At 40.9% G+C, this 21,912-nt stretch overlaps 1 protein-coding gene across 1 annotated transcript in view; it reads left to right on the top strand.

Moving 5' to 3' along the window:
* LOC145398854 (serine/threonine-protein kinase PAK 2-like) overlaps nucleotides 1–5,512 on the top strand; it is a 77,379-nt gene extending 71,867 nt beyond the window's left edge. The window contains exon 10 of the mRNA XM_080271624.1: nucleotides 5,348–5,512. Coding sequence (XP_080127750.1) covers nucleotides 5,348–5,512 — 165 coding nt within the window. The remainder of the gene's footprint in view (nucleotides 1–5,347) is intronic.
* Nucleotides 5,513–21,912: the final 16,400 nt, after the last annotated feature.

Here is a 21,912-nt window from a genome sequence, read left to right as displayed (position 1 = left end):
GGGGGAGGCCAAGGATGAGATGGAGGGATGGAGTGGAGAAGTATATGAAAGAGGGGTGTGTGAGCCGTGAGCAGGGCAATGTGGAGGCGATTTATTGCTTGTTTGTGGCCAGTGGCCACTCCTTACGGGATTAAGGCATCTAGCAATAGATAGATAGATAGAATAATAATAGATAAAGGTAAGTATGCTATCTATCTATCTATTGCCAGACGCCTCAATCCCATTTGGGGTGGCCACAAACAAATCGCCTCCACATCTCCCTGTTCCCCGCCATTTCACTGTCCTGCTCCCAACGCACACCCCCCTCTCTCATATACCTCTCCACCCCATCCCTCCATCTCATCCTCGGCCTCCCCCTCCCTCTTCCCCCCTCCACCTCACTCACATACACTCTCTTTGTCAGTCTCTCACCCTCCATCCTCTCCACATGGCCAAACCACCTCAGTGTGTTCCTCATAATGTTTCCTATCACATCCACATCCACACCACAACGCTCCTTTATATCCTCATTCGTCAGCCTGTCTCTCCATGTGACTCCACAGGCTCCTCTTAAATAACTCATTTCCACTGCTCTCACTCTTGACTTGTGTCCTTCCAACAACGTCCAAGCTTCACTTCCATACGTTAGAGTTGGTATCACAATACTGTCATGTAGTAACTTTTTCACTTCCATGCTCACTTCCCTGTTTCTTATCACTGCTTTCAAGGAACCAGCAACCTTTCTTCCCCGCTGTACCCTTTCAAGCACTTCACCCTCCAAACCTCCATCGTTACTCATCACACTACCCAAGTACATAAACGTACTCACATTTTCCAATTCCTCACCATCCAACCTCACTGTACATTCACTGACTTCACCTATCTCAAAGACCATCACTTTACTCTTCCCTACATTCACCTTTAGATTCCGTTTCTTACACACTCTTTCAAACTCATCCACCAAGCCTTGCAGCTCCCCTTCGTCTTCACTCAACAACACAGTATCATCTGCTAATTTATTTAAATATCTCGATATTTTACAGTAAATCCCACAAATATATGCAAATAGTTTGCGTTAGCGCGTAGTGACATTGCGCAAGCTAAGTATTAGATTGCGCACTTGTGCAAATTACAAATAATGGAAAATAATAATAATAAATAAAAGTAGGGTAGTGGATGTTGGAGTGGCCCTGGTGAGAGAGAATAGTGTTTGGAAACTCCCTGTACTGTTGTTTGCAGATGATACTGTGTTGTTGAGTGAAGACGAAGGAGAGCTGCAAGGCTTGGTGGATGAGTTTGGGAGAGTGTGTAAGAAACGGAATCTAAAGGTGAATGTACGGAAGAGTAAAGTGATGGTCTTTGAGAGAGGTGAAGTCAGTGAATGTACAGCGAGGTTGGATGGTGAGGAATTGGAAAATGTGAGTACGTTTAAGTACTTGGGTAGTGTGATGAGTAAGGATGATGGTTTGGAGGGTGAAGTGCTTGAAAGGGTACAGCAGGGAAGAAAGGTTGCTGGTTCTTTGAAAGCAGTGATAAGAAACAGGGAAGTGAGCACGGAAGTGAAAAAGTTCCTACATGACAGTATTGTGATACCAACTCTTATGTATGGAAGTGAAGCTTGGATGTTGTTGGAAGGACACAAGTCAAGAGTGAAAGCAGTGAAATGAGTTATTTAAGAGGAGCCTGTGGAGTCACATGGAGAGATAGGCTGACGAATGAGGATATAAAGGAGCGTTGTGGTGTGGATGTGGATGTGATAGGAAGCGTTATGAGGAACACACTGTGGTGGTTTGGCCATGTGGAGAGGATGGAGGATGAAAGACTGACGAAGAGAGTGTATGTGAGTGAGGTGGAGGGGGGAAGAGGGAGGGGGAGGCCGAGGATGAGATGGAGGGATGGGGTGGAGAGGTATATGAGAGAGGGGGGTGTGAGTTGGGAGCAGGGCAGTGAAATGGCGGGGGACAGGGCGACTTGGAGGCAATTTGTTTGTGGCCACCCCAAACAGGATTGAGGCGTCTGGCAATAGATAGATAGATAGAAGTAAGTAAGTATGCCAATTTATTTAAATTTCTCAATATTTTTCAGTAATTCCCACAAATATATGCACATGGTTTGCACTTGCTCTTCGCGACATTGCACAAGCTAAATATTTGTCAGGTTGCACACTTGCGCAAGAGAGTGAACTGTGGATTGTGCATTGCGCTTGCGCAAGGCCCTTCGTCGTTTGCGCTGCCCAACACTGGTGGTGGTAGTAGTAGTAGTAGTAGTAGCAGTAGTAGTAGTAGTAGTAGGAGTAAGGTGAAGTTGCTTTGAATTGTACTGCTAGTGGAAAAATACTTGTATAAAATCTGATAATAACTGGAAATGAAAAATGTCACCCTTCATTGAAACTTTTGTCAGTTGCTCCTCCTTAGAAATGCAGTTGAGGTAAATGCAGTGCAGTGCAACCTCAAAAACAGACTACTGTATTTGAACTTTTGAAAAAGTCGAACTTTAGAGAAAGCATTTATCTGGCTTATTCTTGTCTTAATTCTCATAGTTTAGACATGCTTTTTGACACAAGCATTGTAGTATGGACTAACAAGCTTGTTTCAGGCATCTTGTTTTCCATTGTTTTTATAACACTACTATTCATCATTCATCTCCATTAACTCAGGGTAATGGCAATTATCAGTATAATACTCGTTACTAACCATGATGTACTTTTCCTGCATATTTGTCTTTCCTCGTCTTCTTTATACTCACTTGTTCTAAAACACATAGCAGTTGTATTTGTATATAATGTAGATCAATAAGTTGTAAGGGAAAATAAATTTTGCATCCATTTATTTATGCACCAGAAAACTGCACAAATATACACATCTTTCACCACCGCCTTGAGTTGCATAGGGTGATCAGCTGTGAAGTTTGTTTACAACCTGATCAATGCAAATAGAGTATGGTGCATTGCTCACACACCAGAAGGGAAAAAAAAAAATTCCTTCTTCTTCTTCTTCTTCTGATGTATTTTATGATAGTGCACACTTATATAATATTGCATTATTGTAATCTTTCAAAAATATTGGAATGTCAATTTTTTTCTTTTAATGCGTCCAACTCTGAGCATAGACTTCACAGCCCGTTACCAGTATGTATGTGTACATGTGTATGTGTGTGTGAAACGTGTGGAAAAAGATGTTGAGAGTTTATATTTACAGTGGAGTTACATGGTAATTTACTCAGGTATATATTGCACAGTGGTTTAACAGTGATATAAATAATCTAAGATTAGTATTAGAAGACTGCTGCATACCAGCAATCATCAGTCTGTTTATTGCCAGACGCCTCAGTCCTGTAAGAGGTGGCCACAAACAAGTTGCCTTCATGTCGCCCTGTCCAGTGCCATGTCACTGCCTTGCTCCCAGTTCACACACCCCTCTTTCATATACCTCTCCACTCCATCCCTCCATCTCATCCTCAGCCTTCCCCTCCCTCTCCCCCCCTACACCTTACTCGCATACACTCTCCTGGTTAATCTCTTGATCTCCATCTTCTCCATGTGGCCAAACCACCTCAGTGTTTCTCCTAACCCTTCCTGTCACATCCACATCCACATCCCAGTGCTCCTTCACTTCCTCCTTTGTCAGTCTGTCTTTCCATATGACTCCAGATGCTCATGCCCAATAACTCATTTCCACTTCTTCGTTCCCACTGTTGATTTTCTGAGCTGAGATAGATGAATCTATGCCCATCGATGATTCTCTTTGATATGATGTGTCGGAGAAGATAGTGACAAATATGCCCTAAATGTGAGGTAGATGCAGTTATATAGGAGGCCAGCTTCCATCACAGATTGTATGTTAATGTTCTCCATTCATCCATCCATCATCCAATCTTATGTTGCCCCATGAGAAGCACAGGAGCCAGGGGCTAAGCAGATTGGTCCTGACATTTAACGTGTGAGTGACCAGCCTCACTCATCCCTGAGTGGCATTATGTGAGCAGTAACCCCAACCAGCCCTTGGATATAAACCTTCACCAGCTGAATTCGATTGGGGTACCTTAATTACTCACTAAACCACCAGGCGCCATAATTTGGTTATATGGTTACCACCCAGCATAGCAAATGGTTTCCTGGTGTACAGGAAACCATTTAGCTTTCCACTCAGTGTAGAGTCACTCACAGGCAGAAGGAAGAGGAAATAATGAAGGAAAGAAAGACAGAAGAGGGAGTGTAGAGTCATCCATAGGGAGAAGAATGAGGAAAGAATTAAGTTTTCTTGTACATTATTATATGAAATCTCTGTCAGTGTGAAGATGATTCAATGTGAATATGGTATAGATAACATGAAAGAGATTAACAATTTGTAATATGGAAAATAATTGGTAAGGGAGAGAGTCAAGAAGTAGGGCCATGATGTTTTGTCTTTTGAGTGTCTCCACAGTCTCTATACATCAGAAAATGGACTTTGAGGTTTACGGCTAAGGGATGCTTGGGGTTTATTGCTCTCTTAATTCCTTAGGAGCAAGCAAATGGTCACATGCTTTAATTGTCGGGACTTAGCACAGTAGCCTACTCTTGGAGGTGGCTGAATCGGTAGAGATGTAGCCTGCAGTCCTATTGGACCCAGGTTTGAATCCCTGCTGGGACAGGGACCAGATTATGGATTTGAGTTTCATAAAGTAGACTTGACTGATCTCCCTGAAGGCCTGCCGACATGTTAAAATACCCCCGCTAATACCAGTCCTGTATGAGATATCTCTAGCATGTGTTCAACATGGACTGTGGGTGTTAACATCAAAGTGGTGGCATGTGGAGGTGCATGGTATGTAGGAGGACTATTGGGCCTTGGGAACAGGCTGTGAAGCTTATGTCCAGAGTTGGACACAAAAGAAAAAAAAAAAAATGGAGCACTGAAGGAGTGGGTGATGACTGGATGGCATCACAAAAGCCTACTGTAAAAGCTTATGTCTATACATGCCTCAGAGTGGTTGAAAATTTTGTGGAAATTATTGTTTTTCTTGAACAGCTTCATTCTGGAGACATTTTGTACAGTTGTTGCTACAGAACAGTACCATCATGTGATTTTATTCCACTTCAGAGAATTTTGGGCAAGGGAAATTGAGTAATGTATAGTACCGGTATTCATTAATCCTCTTTCTAATAGATATCACTCTTAAGTAGAATAATTTTTCTGGTGGCAGCAAGAATAAAATGAGAAAATACATCAGACAGAAAGAGTCAGTTATACTGTATCATAAACATATTCATGTTTTGTAGGCCCTACAGTTCCTCACCCCCATTCTTGAGTGGGAAAAGAGGCCAGGATGATGATAATGATGATAAACTTAGTGATAATGATGGTGATAAACTTTTGCTGTATTTTAGGACTTCCTCAACAAATGCCTGGAGGTAGATATGGAGAAACGTTCTTCAGCAGAAGAGCTGCTGTCACACAGCTTTCTAAATAAAGCTTGCAGCACCACCACCCTGAAGCCACTTATTGAAGCTGCACAAAAGATTCTTGATAAGCGCATCAGCCATGCACATTAGCTCTGTAGTCAGTGCTATGTTCACTTTAACTTGGCCAAAAATTGTCATCTCTCGATAGTGAATGTTTAATAGCTTTGTAGTGACTGTACAGTTTATACATTTTTCACTTTAACTTGGCTGAAATTGCCATTGCCATCTTGAATGTCGAGTTGTAAAAAGAGATTAACACTAGAGTGTGGTGCTAGTCATGAAGAGTTGTGGAAATGATACAGAGCTGTAGAATTGTTTTCTAATATATATGTGAAATAAGCTTCAGAATGACAAAAATCTGGGCTAATTGAAGGCAAATGAGTGACAGCATGGACATCAGGAGTGGGATTCTCAGACATAGTTACAGTTTCCCTCTCTGTAATAACTTAGATATGTTTTTGAGGAAGGAACAAGAGATATTGGAAGCCTCTGTATTCTCTGTTCTTGATCATCCTGCAGAAATAATTTTAGTTACATGATAGTTTTCCTCTAGTAACCATAGATTTGCTGGAAAAACAAAGAAAGGATATCACAGAAATATTTGCCTGTCTCTTGTTCTTCTTGCAAAACCAAGTTTTAATTAACATGATTGTTTTCCTCTGGTAACCATTGATTTGTTTTGTAGGAAGAATAAAGAAAGGACAGTGCAAAATCTTTGTCTGTCTCTGGTTCTTCCTGAAATCAATCTTCAGTTGCAAGAGGGAATCACTCCCCCATCAAGCTTCCTGAGGCTTTCATAGGACAGTATTGGTTATTTATCTGCTGATTAACCCCTTTCATTACAGCGATGTACTTTTTATCATATTCTTACCATCCCCAGAGATTTTATTTAATGTTATGAGTCTTTTTTGAACTGGAGGTTTTAGATATAGCCTTAAGAAGCCCGTTGGGCTAACTACTGTACTAGAGATTCTTCGGGTGAATAACATTGTCTGGTAGTAGCCTGATTAGAAATAAATAATCAGATTGAGAGTTACATTTTTATTGCATTTTTGTTGCCATATGCAAATTCTGTTTAACCTTAGACAAAACTTTAATAGTTAAGGGACAAATGAAAATCATACCCAACACCTCCTGTTCGAAAAATCTCCTCTAAGCTGAATAAAATAATTCAGAGATGGCAAGAATAGTCTCAGAAATGCATCATTGGATTGAACAGGTTAAGCTACAGAGAAGGTCAGCTGTACATATCCTTTGAACCTCCTAGTTGAGGGTAGTTTTTTAAAGTAGTAAAATCTTTTGGATGCCTTATGGTCAAGTGGGTTAAGGCACATCAACTGGATGGAGCCAATAAGGGTTTACATCAGAGTGATGGTTGGGTTTACTGCTCATATAATGCCACTCAGGGGTTAGTGAGGCTGGTCACCCTTGCTTTATATGTTGGAAATGAGTATCCATGCCCTGGCCCCTACAAAAGTTGGGGCAGGAAAAGATTGTGTAATAAATGAATGAAAATCATATGGCAGTAGCCAGAGTGTAATGCTGATGTTGTAAGTCAGAGCCATGAAGTTAGTGTTAAGTACTGTAAACTATATTGTACATAAGCAGAGCAGGCCAAAAGCCTGTACTTCAAATAGTTTTATTTAACATAGGAAAGACCTCTTGTACTGAAGTAGTATGTTAAGGTTGTCCAGAGTCTAACCACTTCAGTTCAGAGAGTCTGTCCAAAGCTGAATAAGATCATCAGGAGGTGGGAAGATTAAAATGGATGTCACTGGGATCTAGTGGTTAACAAACTGTTCAGACTTTGGACCAAAATACAATACTTTATTGTTTACCAATGGGGCAGTCTTGAGGACTGATATTTAGAAATAACATAGCTCAAACTAGACTTTAAGTGTGACCTGAAATGTGCCTTGCCAGTACTGTTTTTGGGGCCAGCATATAGAATTCCAGAATTTATGTATTGCTAAAATTTGCCTTTTAGGTCATTGTACAAATATATTATACCACTTTGTGGAATAGTTAATGGAGAAAATAATGAGTAAGTTGTATCTGTTTGTGTGTTGGTATATCATAGATGTGCCTTTTATATCACATATATGTTCTGACTAGTATGTTCTGTGTTTTTCATATACCGTGTATGTGTCTGTAGTCATTAGTGTCATTATGGTGCTATGTTCTTCTGATACAGATCTCCATGAATGCAATAGTAAGGGCTTAGAGCAGATTAATCCTTTCACACTGGGGACACTTGTGGCCATGACTGGCCACAGCTTGAAAAAAATAGAAGTTATATATGTCAGCACTTTCAGAACAACTCTTCATATAAAATGGCCAGATGCATCAGAGAAAAAAAAGAAAATGCTATTCTTTACCATACTTGAGTACAGCAGTCAGGTGATACAGTACAACCTCTCAGGTTATAAATGTTTAGGTGCAAAAGCTTTGTCATACTTTATCATATTCACTGTGATGAGCAGAGTATGTTTTCACCCTTGTTTGTTTGCTTGTTTGTCTGTTAGTAGGATTACTCAAAAACTAAAGGAGAGATTTGGACCAAATAAATGTCCCAGGGAACAGTTGATTAACTTTTGGGACCAGTCTCAATTGTATTACAGATTCTGGATCTGGAAAACATTTTTTCTGAAACCCTAATCAGTGATGAGAAAGCCTAACCCATTATGAAGAGTGGTTTGGAGATTATGTTGCCCCTGTCAGAGAGATGTGCTCCACTGAGTGCCCCTGCAGTTTATACAGGCTTCTACATGGTTGCATACATTGGCCATGGTCACCCAGTGGTGGCTGTCCTTGCTGCTAAATATCTGGCAGTCCCCCGATTCAGTCCTGTATCCCTGAGGTCACATCTACAGTATGACCTATCTCAGATCATTACTCAACTGCCTTTCACAACCCTACCCTTTTTGTTTGCATTTCTAACCTTCGGCGCCCAATTGTCATCCTCCATCCTCTCATTGTGGCCAAACCATCTCAATCTATCCCTCCTCATCACAACACCAATAAATCTATCCCTCCTCTCAACTCCACTAGTGCAATCCTAGCCCCCCCAGTCCTCACATTCAAGGACACATTACACATTCTCCTAATTGTTGTCATTTCTGCATTAATGAGATTACAAGTATCCTTGTCCTTTACTGCCCAGGTCTCACTACCATACAGGACTACCCTCCTAACATGCTGCAAAGAAAGATTCCTTAGCAAGGAAGAAGAACCCTCTCAATGTTAGGAGAGGCAATAACTCTCTGATTTTCCTCCAAATACTCCTTACCGTAACCAGTGACATAGCTCCATCCCCACCTCCAGAGTATAACATGTCCCCCAAACAACAGAACTCCTCCACACACTCAAGAGACTCTCCACCAAGATCACGTTTTTCATGCCTGACAGTCACTACATGCTCTCCCCGACACACCACACACACAAAACCAGCATTATTTCACAGCCTACCTCTAACACTGTACCACTCCACCTCTTATGCACCCACTTATCACAAACACTGCACAAGATGGAGTTACTTCCCACACCCTTGCGACAAATTGCACATGGCCACACTCCCTCTGCTTTGACAATACTGCCACCAGCCCTAAATATCATCACTTATGTTTTATCTGCATTTACTCTCAGAATCTTGTGCCTCAGTCCATCTCTCCATATTCTAAATCTTGCCTTCACCTCCTTTTCATTCTCTGGAGTCAACACCAAGCCATCAGTATTTAAAAGTCCATTTCTGAAGTCACTTGAGCAAGCTTCATGCGCCATGACAAACAATAAGGGGGTCAAGACTGACCCATGATGCATACCAGCATTCATGGAAAACTATCACTCAAATCTTCATTCACTCTCACTTGGTTGCAAGCACCCACATACCTAGCCATAACCATTCTAACCAGCCACTCTGTCCCAAGCTATCTCATTACCTGCTGCACCATCTTCCTAGGAACTCTCTCAAATACCTTCAAAAAATCAACAAAAATTAAAAGTATGGTACATCTTCCTTTCCTGTCCTACATATTTTTCCCAAAGCTGTCAGGCAGTGAATATGGCATCAGTGGTCTATGCCTGGCAGACACCCAAACTGCATCTTATCAGCATCCTTTATAGCTTGAAAAAATGTAACGGAAAGTAGGGGTTTTTAGAAAATTGATTTTTGGATTTGAGAGTTTGTACTGTATCAAGAAATTAATCGTTCATTTTTGTTAATTTGTGTGCTTATTACTATAGTGTGATCACTGTTGCTGTGTTGAAATGTACATTTTGTTAACAGTATAAGTACTGTGCCTAAGCATTTCATTACTGAATTGTAAAAGAGTTCTTGTTGATATTTTTTCTACCTGTTATTCTTTATAGTGCTTGTTTTAGTGTTGTAGTTTTATTTTATTACAGTATTATTTTATTTATTTTTTATTATTTTTTTTTTACAAGGTTTTGTGCACTTATCATGTAGGCACTGGAAGGAGACTTTCCCATGGTTACTCTGACATAACCTGACAACTCTGCTGCTAATTTGTACTGTACAAACATCCCTCGCCTCCCTCGGTATCCCCTGAAAGGAAAATGATGGACTGCAATAGAAGAACAAATTCAGTCCACTGGGTTCATATTCAGATGAACATCAGGTTACAACAACAACCAGAACCTCATCTTATCAAGAATCAGAATGAGATAATTATGTATAAATTTTTCTGATTCCTCATAGGTCTTGGTAACCCGATTTTTTGTGGTATATTTTTGCAAGTGAAACATTTTCCATGATAGTTTACATTATGGAGAATATCTTTAATCTGTTCACACCAGTGCTGTATTTCATGTTTCCCTATTGCTATGACCCTCAGCTTTGGGGAGACATTTCTGATTGACAGGATTAAGTATGTGTTCCTTACCCTTCAGCATGCAAGGCCTTTCCCAGGCTGAATAAATCATTGGTGCTAGCAAGAACACAATGGAAGAATACATCATCAGAGTGAAGGGGTCAGTATAGTACAGGGTACAGTGCTGTGTTATGGACCATACACTCGTAGCTACTATAGTTATAAACTGACACAGGTGTCATTTTGTAGCTTAGGAATGTGGTTCGTGTGTGTATTATTTGTTGTAATGAATTTTTTGTGCCACTGTATGTATTACGTCACTCCCAAATGTTTTCCTACTTACTGCACCATCCCCATCACTGATCTACATTAATGTAATGCATAACCAGCTTTTGTCATCACCATCATCACCACCAATGCCAAGTTCACATCTGGGAACCCTCAGAATGGGGATGATCGTGACAAAACCATTTCCAGTCTGCTTTAGCCTTACACAGTTGTCACATTTTGTCAAACATTCCTCTTCCTCTTCATTCTTTGTCTCCTGTAAATCTTTTCAAAATTGTCTCTCCCACAGTATCCATATCACTCTGTTTCTCTCACATTGGTATGTTTCTCATTCCTCACTTTGTGCTTTTTTGTTTTTTTTAGTGGTTTCCCTTCATCTGAATAAACTTTTGTAGCGTGTCAGAATAAAGGATTATTTTATACATAAAATTAGCAAAACTCTGCCTACCAAGCTTCGTGCCTCGAGAGTAAATGTAAAAAAGGGTAAAGTGATGGTTATTGAGAGAGAAGGTGACTCCCAGTGCGATGTTGCAGTGAATGAAGAGAGACTGGAATTGGTGAGAGAGTTCAAATACCTTGGTACAGTGATAAGAAAGAGAGGAAAATGTGCAAAAGAAGTTGAAAGTAGAGTGACACAAGGAAGAAAAGTATCTGGTACAATGAAGGCCATGATAAGAACAGAGGCTTGAGTGTTGCAGCTGCATGAGGCTTGCAGGTAGGAGTGTTAGTGCCAACTTTAACATGTGGATGTGAGACTATGGTGTGGGATGAAAATGAAAAGTCAAGAGTAAGAGCAGTGGAGATGGAACTGCTGAGGAATGTATGTGGAGTACAGAGGGTGGATAGGATACGAAATAATGTGATTTGTGAAAGATGTGGAGTGAGGAAATTGGTGGACACCAGAATCGAAGAGAGTGTACTGAGATGGTATGGTCATGTGGAGAGAATGGATAACAATAGAGTGGTGAAAAAGGTATATCTGAGAGAATTTGACGGAGGTTGGAAACGAGGTAGGTCAAGGAGAAGGTGGAGAGATATGGTGGATGAGTGTGTGAGGAAGAGAGGTTTGGAAGTCAGTGAGGCTAGGGAACTGACAAGAGATTGAGCTGGCTGGATGAATGTTGTGAGAAGTGTTGTGATTTGGCACCCCTTTTTAATGTGGCAGCATCCGGATTGATTTAATGGGATACGTTTATGTGAAGCTACAGAACGTGGTGAATGTTTTTGGCATATCTGATAAAGCCAGGATTCTGTGGGCTTGAATGATGAATCAATGGAAGCTTAGCCCATTAGATTGGGCAAATCTGGGCTGTCTGGACATTGCTACTCCTCACCTTCTCCTAGGATGGGAAAGGAGGTCTGGATAATGATGACGATGATAAAATTAGCACTGCAAATTTTTCAGTAAATATGCTGTTACTTGTCATAAAACACTGTTCATACACCCTTGTATCCAGTGATGTATTTTTCATTTTAAATGGTTCACCATCACCCAATTTTATTTAACCTAATAAGGATCTTTAGTAATGAAAGGGGGGGTGGAATTGAAAGCTACATCAAACCTCTCCAGTTTGAAAAATATCTCCTAATCTGTGTAAAATTATTTCGTTGTAGCAAGAATAAAATACAAAATTTGTCATCAGATCAAAGGGCTGGTTTGCATGTTATACATGGCATGATATAAAATGAACTGACGCCAGTGCAAGATTATGCTGTGCTGTGGTTTTAACGACAGTTTTGTACCATCATTCATATCTTTTAAAGGGATTTGGTTTAGCTGTTGTCACTTCTGCAAATGAAGTTTGCACTATTCATGAATAATATCACAATTCATGTACTGTAATGTGGAAGATGTGCAGATTGGCCTGGGAGGAAGGTAGAGTCCCGGAGGATTGGAAGTCAGGTATAATTATTCCCTTGTACAAAGGAAAAGGGGAAAAAGAAGTGTGTGGTAATCATAGGGGCATTTGTCTTCTTAGTATAATAGGAAAAGTGTATGGTAGGATACTTATTGACAGAGTTAGAGAAAGAACAGAAATTAGTTGGAGAAGAACAGGGAGGCTTTAGGAAGGGAAGAGGTTGTGTAGATCAGATATTCATTCTCAGATCTTTAGTGGAAAAGTTTCTAGAGAAGGGAAAGAAGTTGTATGCGGCTTTCATGGATTTGGAGAAAGCATATGACAGGGTGGATAGACTAGGATTGTGGAAAGTGTTAAGAATATATGGAGTAGATGGGAAGTTGTTGAATGCTGTGAAGAGTATGTACGATGGTGCGAAGGCTGCAGTGCGTGTGGATGGTGAACTAAGTGAATTTTTCTCTTTGAAAGTTGGGTTGAAACAGGGATGTGTCATGTCTCCATGGTTGTTCAATCTGTACATGGATGGGGTAATAAAAGAGGTACAAGGTAGGGTAGTGGATGTTGGAGTGGCCCTGGTGAGAGAGGATAGTGTTTGGAAACTCCCTGTACTGTTGTTTGCAGATGATACTGTGTTGTTGAGTGAAGACGAAGGGGAGCTGCAAGGCTTGGTGGATGAGTTTGAGAGAGTGTGTAAGAAATGGAATCTAAAGGTGAATGTAGGGAAGAGTAAAGTGATGGTCTTTGAGAGAGGTGAAGTCAGTGAATGTACAGCGAGGTTGGATGGTGAGGAATTGGAAAATGTGAATACGTTTAAGTACTTGGGTAGTGTGATGAGTAAGGATGGAGGTTTGGAGGGTGAAGTGCTTGAAAGGGTACAGCAGGGAAGAAAGGTTGCTGGTTCTTTGAAAGCAGTGATAAGAAACAGGGAAGTGAGCATGGAAGTGAAAAAGTTATTACATGACAGTATTGTGATACCAACTCTAACGTACGGAAGTGAAGCTTGGACGTTGTTGGAAGGACACAAGTCAAGAGTGAGAGCAGTGGAAATGAGTTATTTAAGAGGAGCCTGTGGAGTCACATGGAGAGACAGGCTGACGAATGAGGATATAAAGGAGCGTTGTGGTGTTGATGTGGATGTGATAGGAAGCGTTGTGAGGAGCACACTGAGGTGGTTTGGCCATGTGGAGAGGATGGAGGGTGAAAGACTGACGAAGAGAGTTTATGTGAGTCAGGTGGAGGGGGAAAGAGGGAGGGGGAGGCCGAGGATGAGATGGAGAGTTGGGGTGGAGAGGTATATGAGAGAGGGGGTGTGAGTTGGGAGGAGGGGAGTGAAATGGCGGGGGACAGGGCGACTTGGAGGCGATTTGTTTGTGGCCACCCCAAACGGGATTGAGGCGTCTGGCAATAGATAGATAGATGTACTGTAATTGTCAAGTTGTATGCAAGTCCCAAGTGCTTGTGCATTACGTTGGAGGACCAGATTATTATTACTAGCATCAGATAGAGCCAGGATTCCGGGGACTTGATTGGTGAGTAAATGGAAAAGTTGCCCACTGGATTGGGCAAATTTGGGCTGTCTGGACGTTGCTACTCCTCACCCTGCCCTAGGGTGGGAAAGGAGGTCTGGATGATGATGATGGTGATGGTGATGATGATGATGATGATGATGGTGATTATTATTATTATTATAATTATTATTATTATTATTATTATTATTGTTATTATTATTATTACAACAATCCCTTAAATCTGATGATTTCCTTTTATTTTTCTTTTTAATATTATTATTATTATTCCTATCTCAAAGCAGTTTTACTTAGCTCATGAGAGATCTTTCGAACAGGAGAGGTCATCAATAGCTTTTGTTAACCCCTTGACTACAAGAGGTCTGTCCAAAGCTGAATGGCAAGAGAAAATTGAAAAGTACATCATGGGAGTAGTGGTAGGTGAGGGCACTCACAATCCACTTACTTGATGTAGTGGTGCTTTGGGTGTCTGCCCTTTCCTCTCTTTCATCCTTCCTCTTCATTCTTCCCTTCACTCTTTCCTCTTGCTTCTGCTTACAGGTGACTTTACACTCCTTCTTCTGTCTTTCCTTCCTTCATTCTTACCTCTTCCTTTTGCCTGTGGGTAACTCTACACTGAGTGACAAGTCAAATGGTTTCCTGTACACCAGGAAACCATTTACTATGCTGGGTGGTAACCATATAACCAAATTATGGCACCTGGTGGTTTAGTTGGTGATTAAGGTGCTCCAATCAGATTGAGCCTGTGTAAGTTTATATCCAAGGGGTGGTTGGGGTTTATTACTTACATAATGCCACTCAGTGATGAGTAAGGCTGGTCACTCTCATCTTAAATGTCAGGACCAACTTGCCTAGCCCCGGGTTCCTGCGCTTCTCATGGGGCGACATAGGATTAGATGAATGAATGAATATATCCATCCATCCAATCTTACGTTGCCCCATGAGGAGCGTAGAAGCCCGGTGCTAGGCAGTTGGTCCTGACATTTAGGATGAGTGAAAAATAAATATATATATATATATATATTGTGGTACATGGTGGCGACCATCATCCACTCACTTGATATAGTGCTGCCTGCTTCTTCCTTGGCCTTTATCATTCTTTTTCTGTGCTTGCCCTCCTCTCTTCTTATTTCTCCCATCTTTCCTGTCCCTTCTTATTGCTTTTGTTTCCTTTACAGGTGGCTTTACATTGAGTGACAATGTAAGGGGAGCGAATGATGAGGTGAAAGAGAGAGAGATTGTCCAGGTGCTTGAGGGTGCGAAAGTGGATGTATGTGGAATAACTGAAACAAAATGGAGAGGAGAAAGTGTGAGAGAATGGGAGTATGGATGGGGTATATGTGCAGGAGTAGGTGAGAATGAGAGGGCAAAGGAAGGAGTATGTATAGTTGTGAGTAAAAGATGGAAGAGGAGCATAAGACAGTATGGATCAGTTGGGTCAAGGATTGTGTGGGTAAAGTTGAAAGTTGGAATACAAATGTGGGTGATTGTGTGTGTGTATGCACCAACAAAAGATCGTCCTAGAAGAGTGAGAGAAGAGTTCTGGACAAATGTAGAAATGTGCATGGAAAAGTTTGGAAGGAATGAGAGAGTGTTTTTGATTGGTGATATGAATGGTAAAGTTGGGAATGTGAAGGTGGATGGAATAGTTGGTGAGTGGGGTGTGCCTGCTGAGACAGATGAGAATGGGAGTGCGTTAGTGGACATTTGTGCTGGGAGGGGGTTGGTGATAGCCAGTACCCTCTTCAGGCATAAAATGATCCACAGGTATACATGGCGAGTGATGAGAAGGGTGGGTGGTGAACTGAATGAAAGGAAGGCAATGATTGATTATGTGTGTGTGGATGAAAGGATGCGAAGATGTGTAAAGGATGCAAGAGTGTATAGAGGTTGGGAGAGTGGACTTTCTGACCACTACTTGGTGGTGGCCAGAATTAGAATTCAAGTAAGATGGAGGAATAGAAGAAGGGAAAGACGAGAGGAAGGAGTAGTTGCAAGGAGAGTGGAAAGGTTACAAGAGGATGAGAAAAAGGCAGACTATAAAGCCCTGTCCACACGAGCATGCAATGCCCGCGGGCACAAGCGAGCAGTTTGCCTGTTGACGGGCTCACCGCTTGTGCCCGCGGGCAAATGCGTGGCAATTTACGCATTTGCCCGCGGGCACAAGCGGTGAGCCCGTCAACAGGCAAACTGCTCGCTTGTGCCGGTGTAGCGTTATGATCTGTCCCCCTGTCCGCCCCCTACGGCGCATGCGCGGGAGTTGCCAGAGGCCGCCACAAATATGCCATTTGTCCTCTGATCTCTGTAGGGGGTAACATGATCGCAGCCTCTCGCCCTTTGTTTACAAACGGCAAATGGTCATTCCGGCGTCTCATATCATTCGTCTCAAAGCTTTCTCGGGTAGTTTTCGCACTTAAATTAAATTAGGTTAGGCGGAAAGCAGTAAAAATTCGAATTTCTAAGGTATGAATGAGTTAGGTTGGATAAACATAGTTATAATTAATCATCTGGGGACGAGTTATCTAATCTGTTAGGCGTGAGGATTGCCTTAGCTTTGTATCTTTACAGGAATGAGTCAAGCTCGTATTGTCCCGTGTATTAAACCGTTTTTATCATACATATCCTTGAAATTATAAATAGTTTTGGCACACACTACCTCATTCGGTTGTGCATTCCACTGATCAATTGTCCTACTAGGGAAACTGAATTTCCTTACATCTTTATCACCTCTCTTTTTATGCTGTATTTTGCAATGTCCTCTTGCTGATGCTTCACACATATGATATATATTCATTTATGTCTATTTTCTGTTCCCCTGATATGCATTTATATAGCATAATCATGTCTCCTCCTCTCCTGCAGCGTTGGTAAATTCAATTTTTCCATTCTTTCTCAGTAACTTAAATCCCTTAAGCTTGATACCCATCTTGTAGTGGCCCGTTGTATTTTTTCAATCTTATCTGTGTTTTTTGAGATGAGGATTCCAGACTACTGTGATGCATACTCCAGAGTTGGTCTGATGAATATCTTCCTCAGCATATCTTCATTTATATATGTGAATGCTATTCTCATATTAGCAAGCAATGTATACATGTTTCGTACCTTCTCACTGATGTGATCATCAGGAGATAGTCTGTTACTGATAATTACTCCTAGGTCCTTCTCCTTTTCTGATATGTGTAGGGTTGATCTTCCTAACTTGTAATACCAATCTGGTCTTTTCGCACTTTTACCAAATTTTATTACATGACACTTATCCACATTAAATTCCATTTGCCATTTATTGCTCCATTCATGAAGCTTGTTCAATTCCTCTTGCAGCTCTTTGCAAGAATCTATGTTAGTAATTTTCTTTTGAATTTTTGCATCGTCTGCAAACATACTTAGATTGCTTCCTCTCTGCGTTATATATTCACTTTAATACCCACCCAACTCCTTTTAAATGCCATAGAGTCAATAAGTGGCTTGGTGCTGGCTTTTCCTTTTCCTTTTTTTTCCAATTATCCAATCCAATCCCTTTAGTTTGAGAAATCTTACATCTCCCTTTAGTTTTGAGAAATCTTACATCTCCCTTTAGTTTTGAGAAATCTCACATAAGAGTGTTAGGCTAGTCCAGTATAGTTCAAGTTCAGTCAATGTGAAATAAAAATTAGCCTCTGAATTTCATTGATGGAAAAGTACTTTGAACTCCAAACACTATGAAAACAGTATGCATTCCAGTAGGGTATGCTTTGTGAAGTTTCCTGTTCACACTGTTACAGCACTGCTACTGATTCAATGGATAATGATAAAGTAAAAACCCTTATCAGTTACGTTACAGAGATCACTTCAGATACTAGTTGTTATGGGAAATAAAAAAAAAAAAATCCTAAGTTAGGTTATTCAGCACATTGGCTACATTACTACACATCACTGATTGGCATATTTTAATACCAATCGTTTATTTAAATCTACACACACGTGCAGTAACATAAACCCTGTCGTGTCCAGTAGCACAGGATATATTTATATACTGTGCTATCAATGGAAATGCATTGAATACAATAATTAAAAAAAAAAAGCAAAAGTTAGCACCAAACCAATGAAAATATGGCACTGAGGTGGAAGGAGGTTGGGTGGTTATTAAAGTGAAAATATAAGGCTGAGAGATAAGACACATGAAGTACAAGAGGAGGTGAATAATAAGCGCCAGTACCAAGCCAAAACAATGACTACATGGCACTATAATGGAAGAGGGTTTGGTGGGTATTAAAATGAACATGTAAGGCAGAGAGGTAAGCAGATAAAGTACAGGAGCAGAGTGGGAAGAGGGGAAGGATGGAGATTAAAGTGCCCCTTTTGCCACAAGCAGGGATACTGAGGAAGTATTCTGTCCCCCCTCCCCAGAGGGGTACTATCAATGGAAACTAAGCCAGCTCCCAGTCACGGTTATCTCACGAATCCTTTCCCCTCGGGGAAGGGGGGATAGAATACTTCCTCAGTATCCCTGCTTGTCGTAAAAGCCCACTAAAAATCCTTCCCCTTTTCCCCCTCTGCTTCTTGTACTTTATCTGTTCCACCTCTCTGCCATATATTTTCAATACCACCCAAGTTAGTGCCATATAACTTAGTCATTGAATGGAATGGATTATTTAAAAAAAAAAAAAAAAAAAATGAAAGCTAGCACCAAGCCACTCAATGACTATATGGCACTACAATAGGAGTTGGGTGGGTATTAAAGTGAAAATATAAGGCAGAGAGGTGGGACAGATGAAGTACAAGAAGCAGAGGGGGAAAAGAGGAAGGATGAAGATTAAAGTGCCCCTTTTAGACGGTTTTTACGACAAGCAGGAATACTGAGGAGGTATTCTATCCCCCCCCCTCCCCAGGGGGAAACTTAGTCATTGAGTGGCTTGGTGCTCGCTTTCCTTTTTTTTTTTTTTTCTTTTTTTTTTAATCCATTCCATTTCCTTCCATTCCATTCATGAGTCCTTTACTCATCCTTCTTAACCACCTGTGAGGTCTACAAATACCTGTACACTAGTCAAATTTAACACAGTGAGAACTACTCAGCTACAGACCAGTATCACTGACCAGTGTTGTAAGATACTAGAAAAGCTGATACGGGAAGTTTGGGTAAAACATCTAGAACATGGTATGATAAAAGAGAGGCAGTTCAGTTTTAGGAAGGGAAAATCATGTGTTACTAATCTTCTAAGCAATTATGACAAAGTTTGAGAAACATTACAGAAAAGAGAAGGATAGGTGGACAGTATCTGTTTAGATTTTAAGAAAGCATTTGACAGAGTACCGCACCAAAGACTTTTATGGAAACTGTACCATCAAGGAGGTATCCAAGGCAATCTCCACTGTTGGATGCAGGATTTTCTCAGAAAAAGGGAAATGAGAACAATATTAAGGGGAAATTACTCATCATGGAGGGAAGTGACCAGCGGAGTGCCACAGGGCTCAGTTATGTTTTTAGTATATTATGTTTTTAGTATATATAAATGGCATAGATAGTAATATTGGAAACGGAAGCTATCTAAATATGTTTGCAGATGACGCAAAAATTCAAAAGAAAATTACTAACATAGATTCTTGCAAAGAGCTGCAAGAGGAATTGAACAAGCTTCATGAATGGAGCAATAAATGGCAAATGGAATTTAATGTGGATAAGTGTCATGTAATAAAATTTGGTAAAAGTGCGAAAAGACCAGATTGGTATTATAAGTTAGGAAGATCAACCCTACACATATCAGAAAAGGAGAAGGACCTAGGAGTAATTATCAGTAACAGACTATCTCCTGATGATCACATCAGTGAGAAGGTACGAAACATGTATACATTGCTTGCTAATATGAGAATAGCATTCACATATATAAATGAAGATATGCTGAGGAAGATATTCATCAGACCAACTCTGGAGTATGCATCACAGTAGTCTGGAATCCTCATCTCAAAAAACACAGATAAGATTGAAAAAATACAACGGGCCACTACAAGATGGGTATCAAGCTTAAGGGATTTAAGTTACTGAGAAAGAATGGAAAGATTGAATTTACCAACGCTGCAGGAGAGGAGGAGACATGATTATGCTATATAAATGCATATCAGGGGAACAGAAAATAGACATAAATGAATATATATCATATGTGTGAAGCATCAGCAAGAGGACATTGCAAAATACAGCATAAAAAGAGAGGTGATAAAGATGTAAGGAAATTCAGTTTCCCTAGTAGGACAATTGATCAGTGGAATGCACAACCGAATGAGGTAGTGTGTGCCAAAACTATTTATAATTTCAAGGATATGTATGATAAAAACGGTTTAATACACGGGACAATACGAGCTTGACTCATTCCTGTAAAGATACAAAGCTAAGGCAATCCTCACGCCTAACAGATTAGATAACTCGTCCCCAGATGATTAATTATAACTATGTTTATCCAACCTAACTCATTCATACCTTAGAAATTCGAATTTTTACTGCTTTCCGCCTAACCTAATTTAATTTAAGTGCGAAAACTACCCGAGAAAGCTTTGAGACGAATGATATGAGATGCCGGAATGACCATTTGCCGTTTGTAAACAAAGGGCGAGAGGCTGCGATCATGTTACCCCCTACAGAGATCAGAGGACAAATGGCATATTTGTGGCGGCCTCTGGCAACTCCCGCGCATGCGCCGTAGGGGGCGGAAAGGGGAACAGATCATAACGCTACACCGGCGGGCATTGCCCGCTCGTGTGGACAGGGCTTAAGAGAGAAGTGGAGGAACGATTGGGCAAACATGAATTGGAGCAGATGGGAGACGTGGAAGGTGTGTGTAGCATATTTACTGAAGAAATGTGTGCAGCATGTGATGTGGTGTGTGGAAGGAAGAGAAGACGGAGGGGGGTGCAAGGAACAGCGCGGTGGACTGAAGAGGTGAAACAGGCTGTGGCACAAAAGAAGAAAGCATACAAAGAATGGATGAGAAATAGGGGCATGGAAGAAGTTGAGAGGCGGAAGAGAGAGTTATATGTAGAAAGAAAGAAAGAGAGGTGAAAAGATTAGTTAGAGAGAGTAAGAAGAGGGTGGATGAGGAATTTGGAAGGAATTTGAGTGTAAAGTGGAGGGACTGTAAGAAAATGTTCTGGAGAGAGGTGAAAAGAGTAAGACAGGGTGGAAGTGAAGTTAGCAGGGGAGTGAAAGATAAAAATGGTAGATTACTAGTGGAGAAGGGAGAAAAAGTGAGCAGATGGAGAGAACACTTTAAGGAATTGTTGAACATAGAGGATGGAAGTAATGCGAGTATAAGTGGCTGGGGAATGGCTGGGAGAAGGAGGGAGGTGAGGAGACAGGAAGAAATCAGTAGGATAGAAGTAGTGGAAGCAATGAAGAAAGTTAAATCGGGGAAAGCCCCAGGAATTGATGGAGTGTGTGGTGAAATGCTGAAGCATTAGGGAGAGATAGTAGTAGAAGGGATGTGGAAGATGTGCAGATTGGCCTGGGAGGAAGGTAGAGTCCCGGAGGATTGGAAGTCGGGTATAATTATTCCCTTGTACAAAGGAAAAGGGGAAAAAGAAGTGTGTGGTAATCATAGGGGCATTTGTCTTCTTAGTATGATAGGAAAAGTGTATGGTAGGATACTTATTGACAGAGTTAGAGAAAGAACAGAGAAATTAGTTGGAGAAGAACAGGGAGGCTTTAGGAAGGGAAGAGGTTGTGTAGATCAGATATTCATTCTTAGATCTTTAGTAGAAAAGTTTCTAGAGAAGGGAAAGAAGTTGTATGCGGCTTTCATGGATTTGGAGAAAGCATATGACAGGGTGGATAGACAAGGATTGTGGAAAGTGTTAAGAATATATGGAGTAGATGGGAAGTTGTTGAATGCTGTGAAGAGTATGTACGATGGTGCAAAGGCTGCAGTGCGTGTGGATGGTGAACTAAGTGAATTTTTCTCTTTGAAAGTTGGTTTGAAACAGGGATGTGTCATGTCTCCATGGTTGTTCAATCTGTACATGGA

Source organism: Coenobita brevimanus, chromosome 5, assembly GCF_032717465.1.
Source record: "Coenobita brevimanus isolate Jiangsu-jjx chromosome 5, ASM3271746v2, whole genome shotgun sequence".
NCBI classification, from domain to species: domain Eukaryota; kingdom Metazoa; phylum Arthropoda; class Malacostraca; order Decapoda; family Coenobitidae; genus Coenobita; species Coenobita brevimanus.
This window is presented reverse-complemented; position numbering and strand designations above follow the sequence as displayed.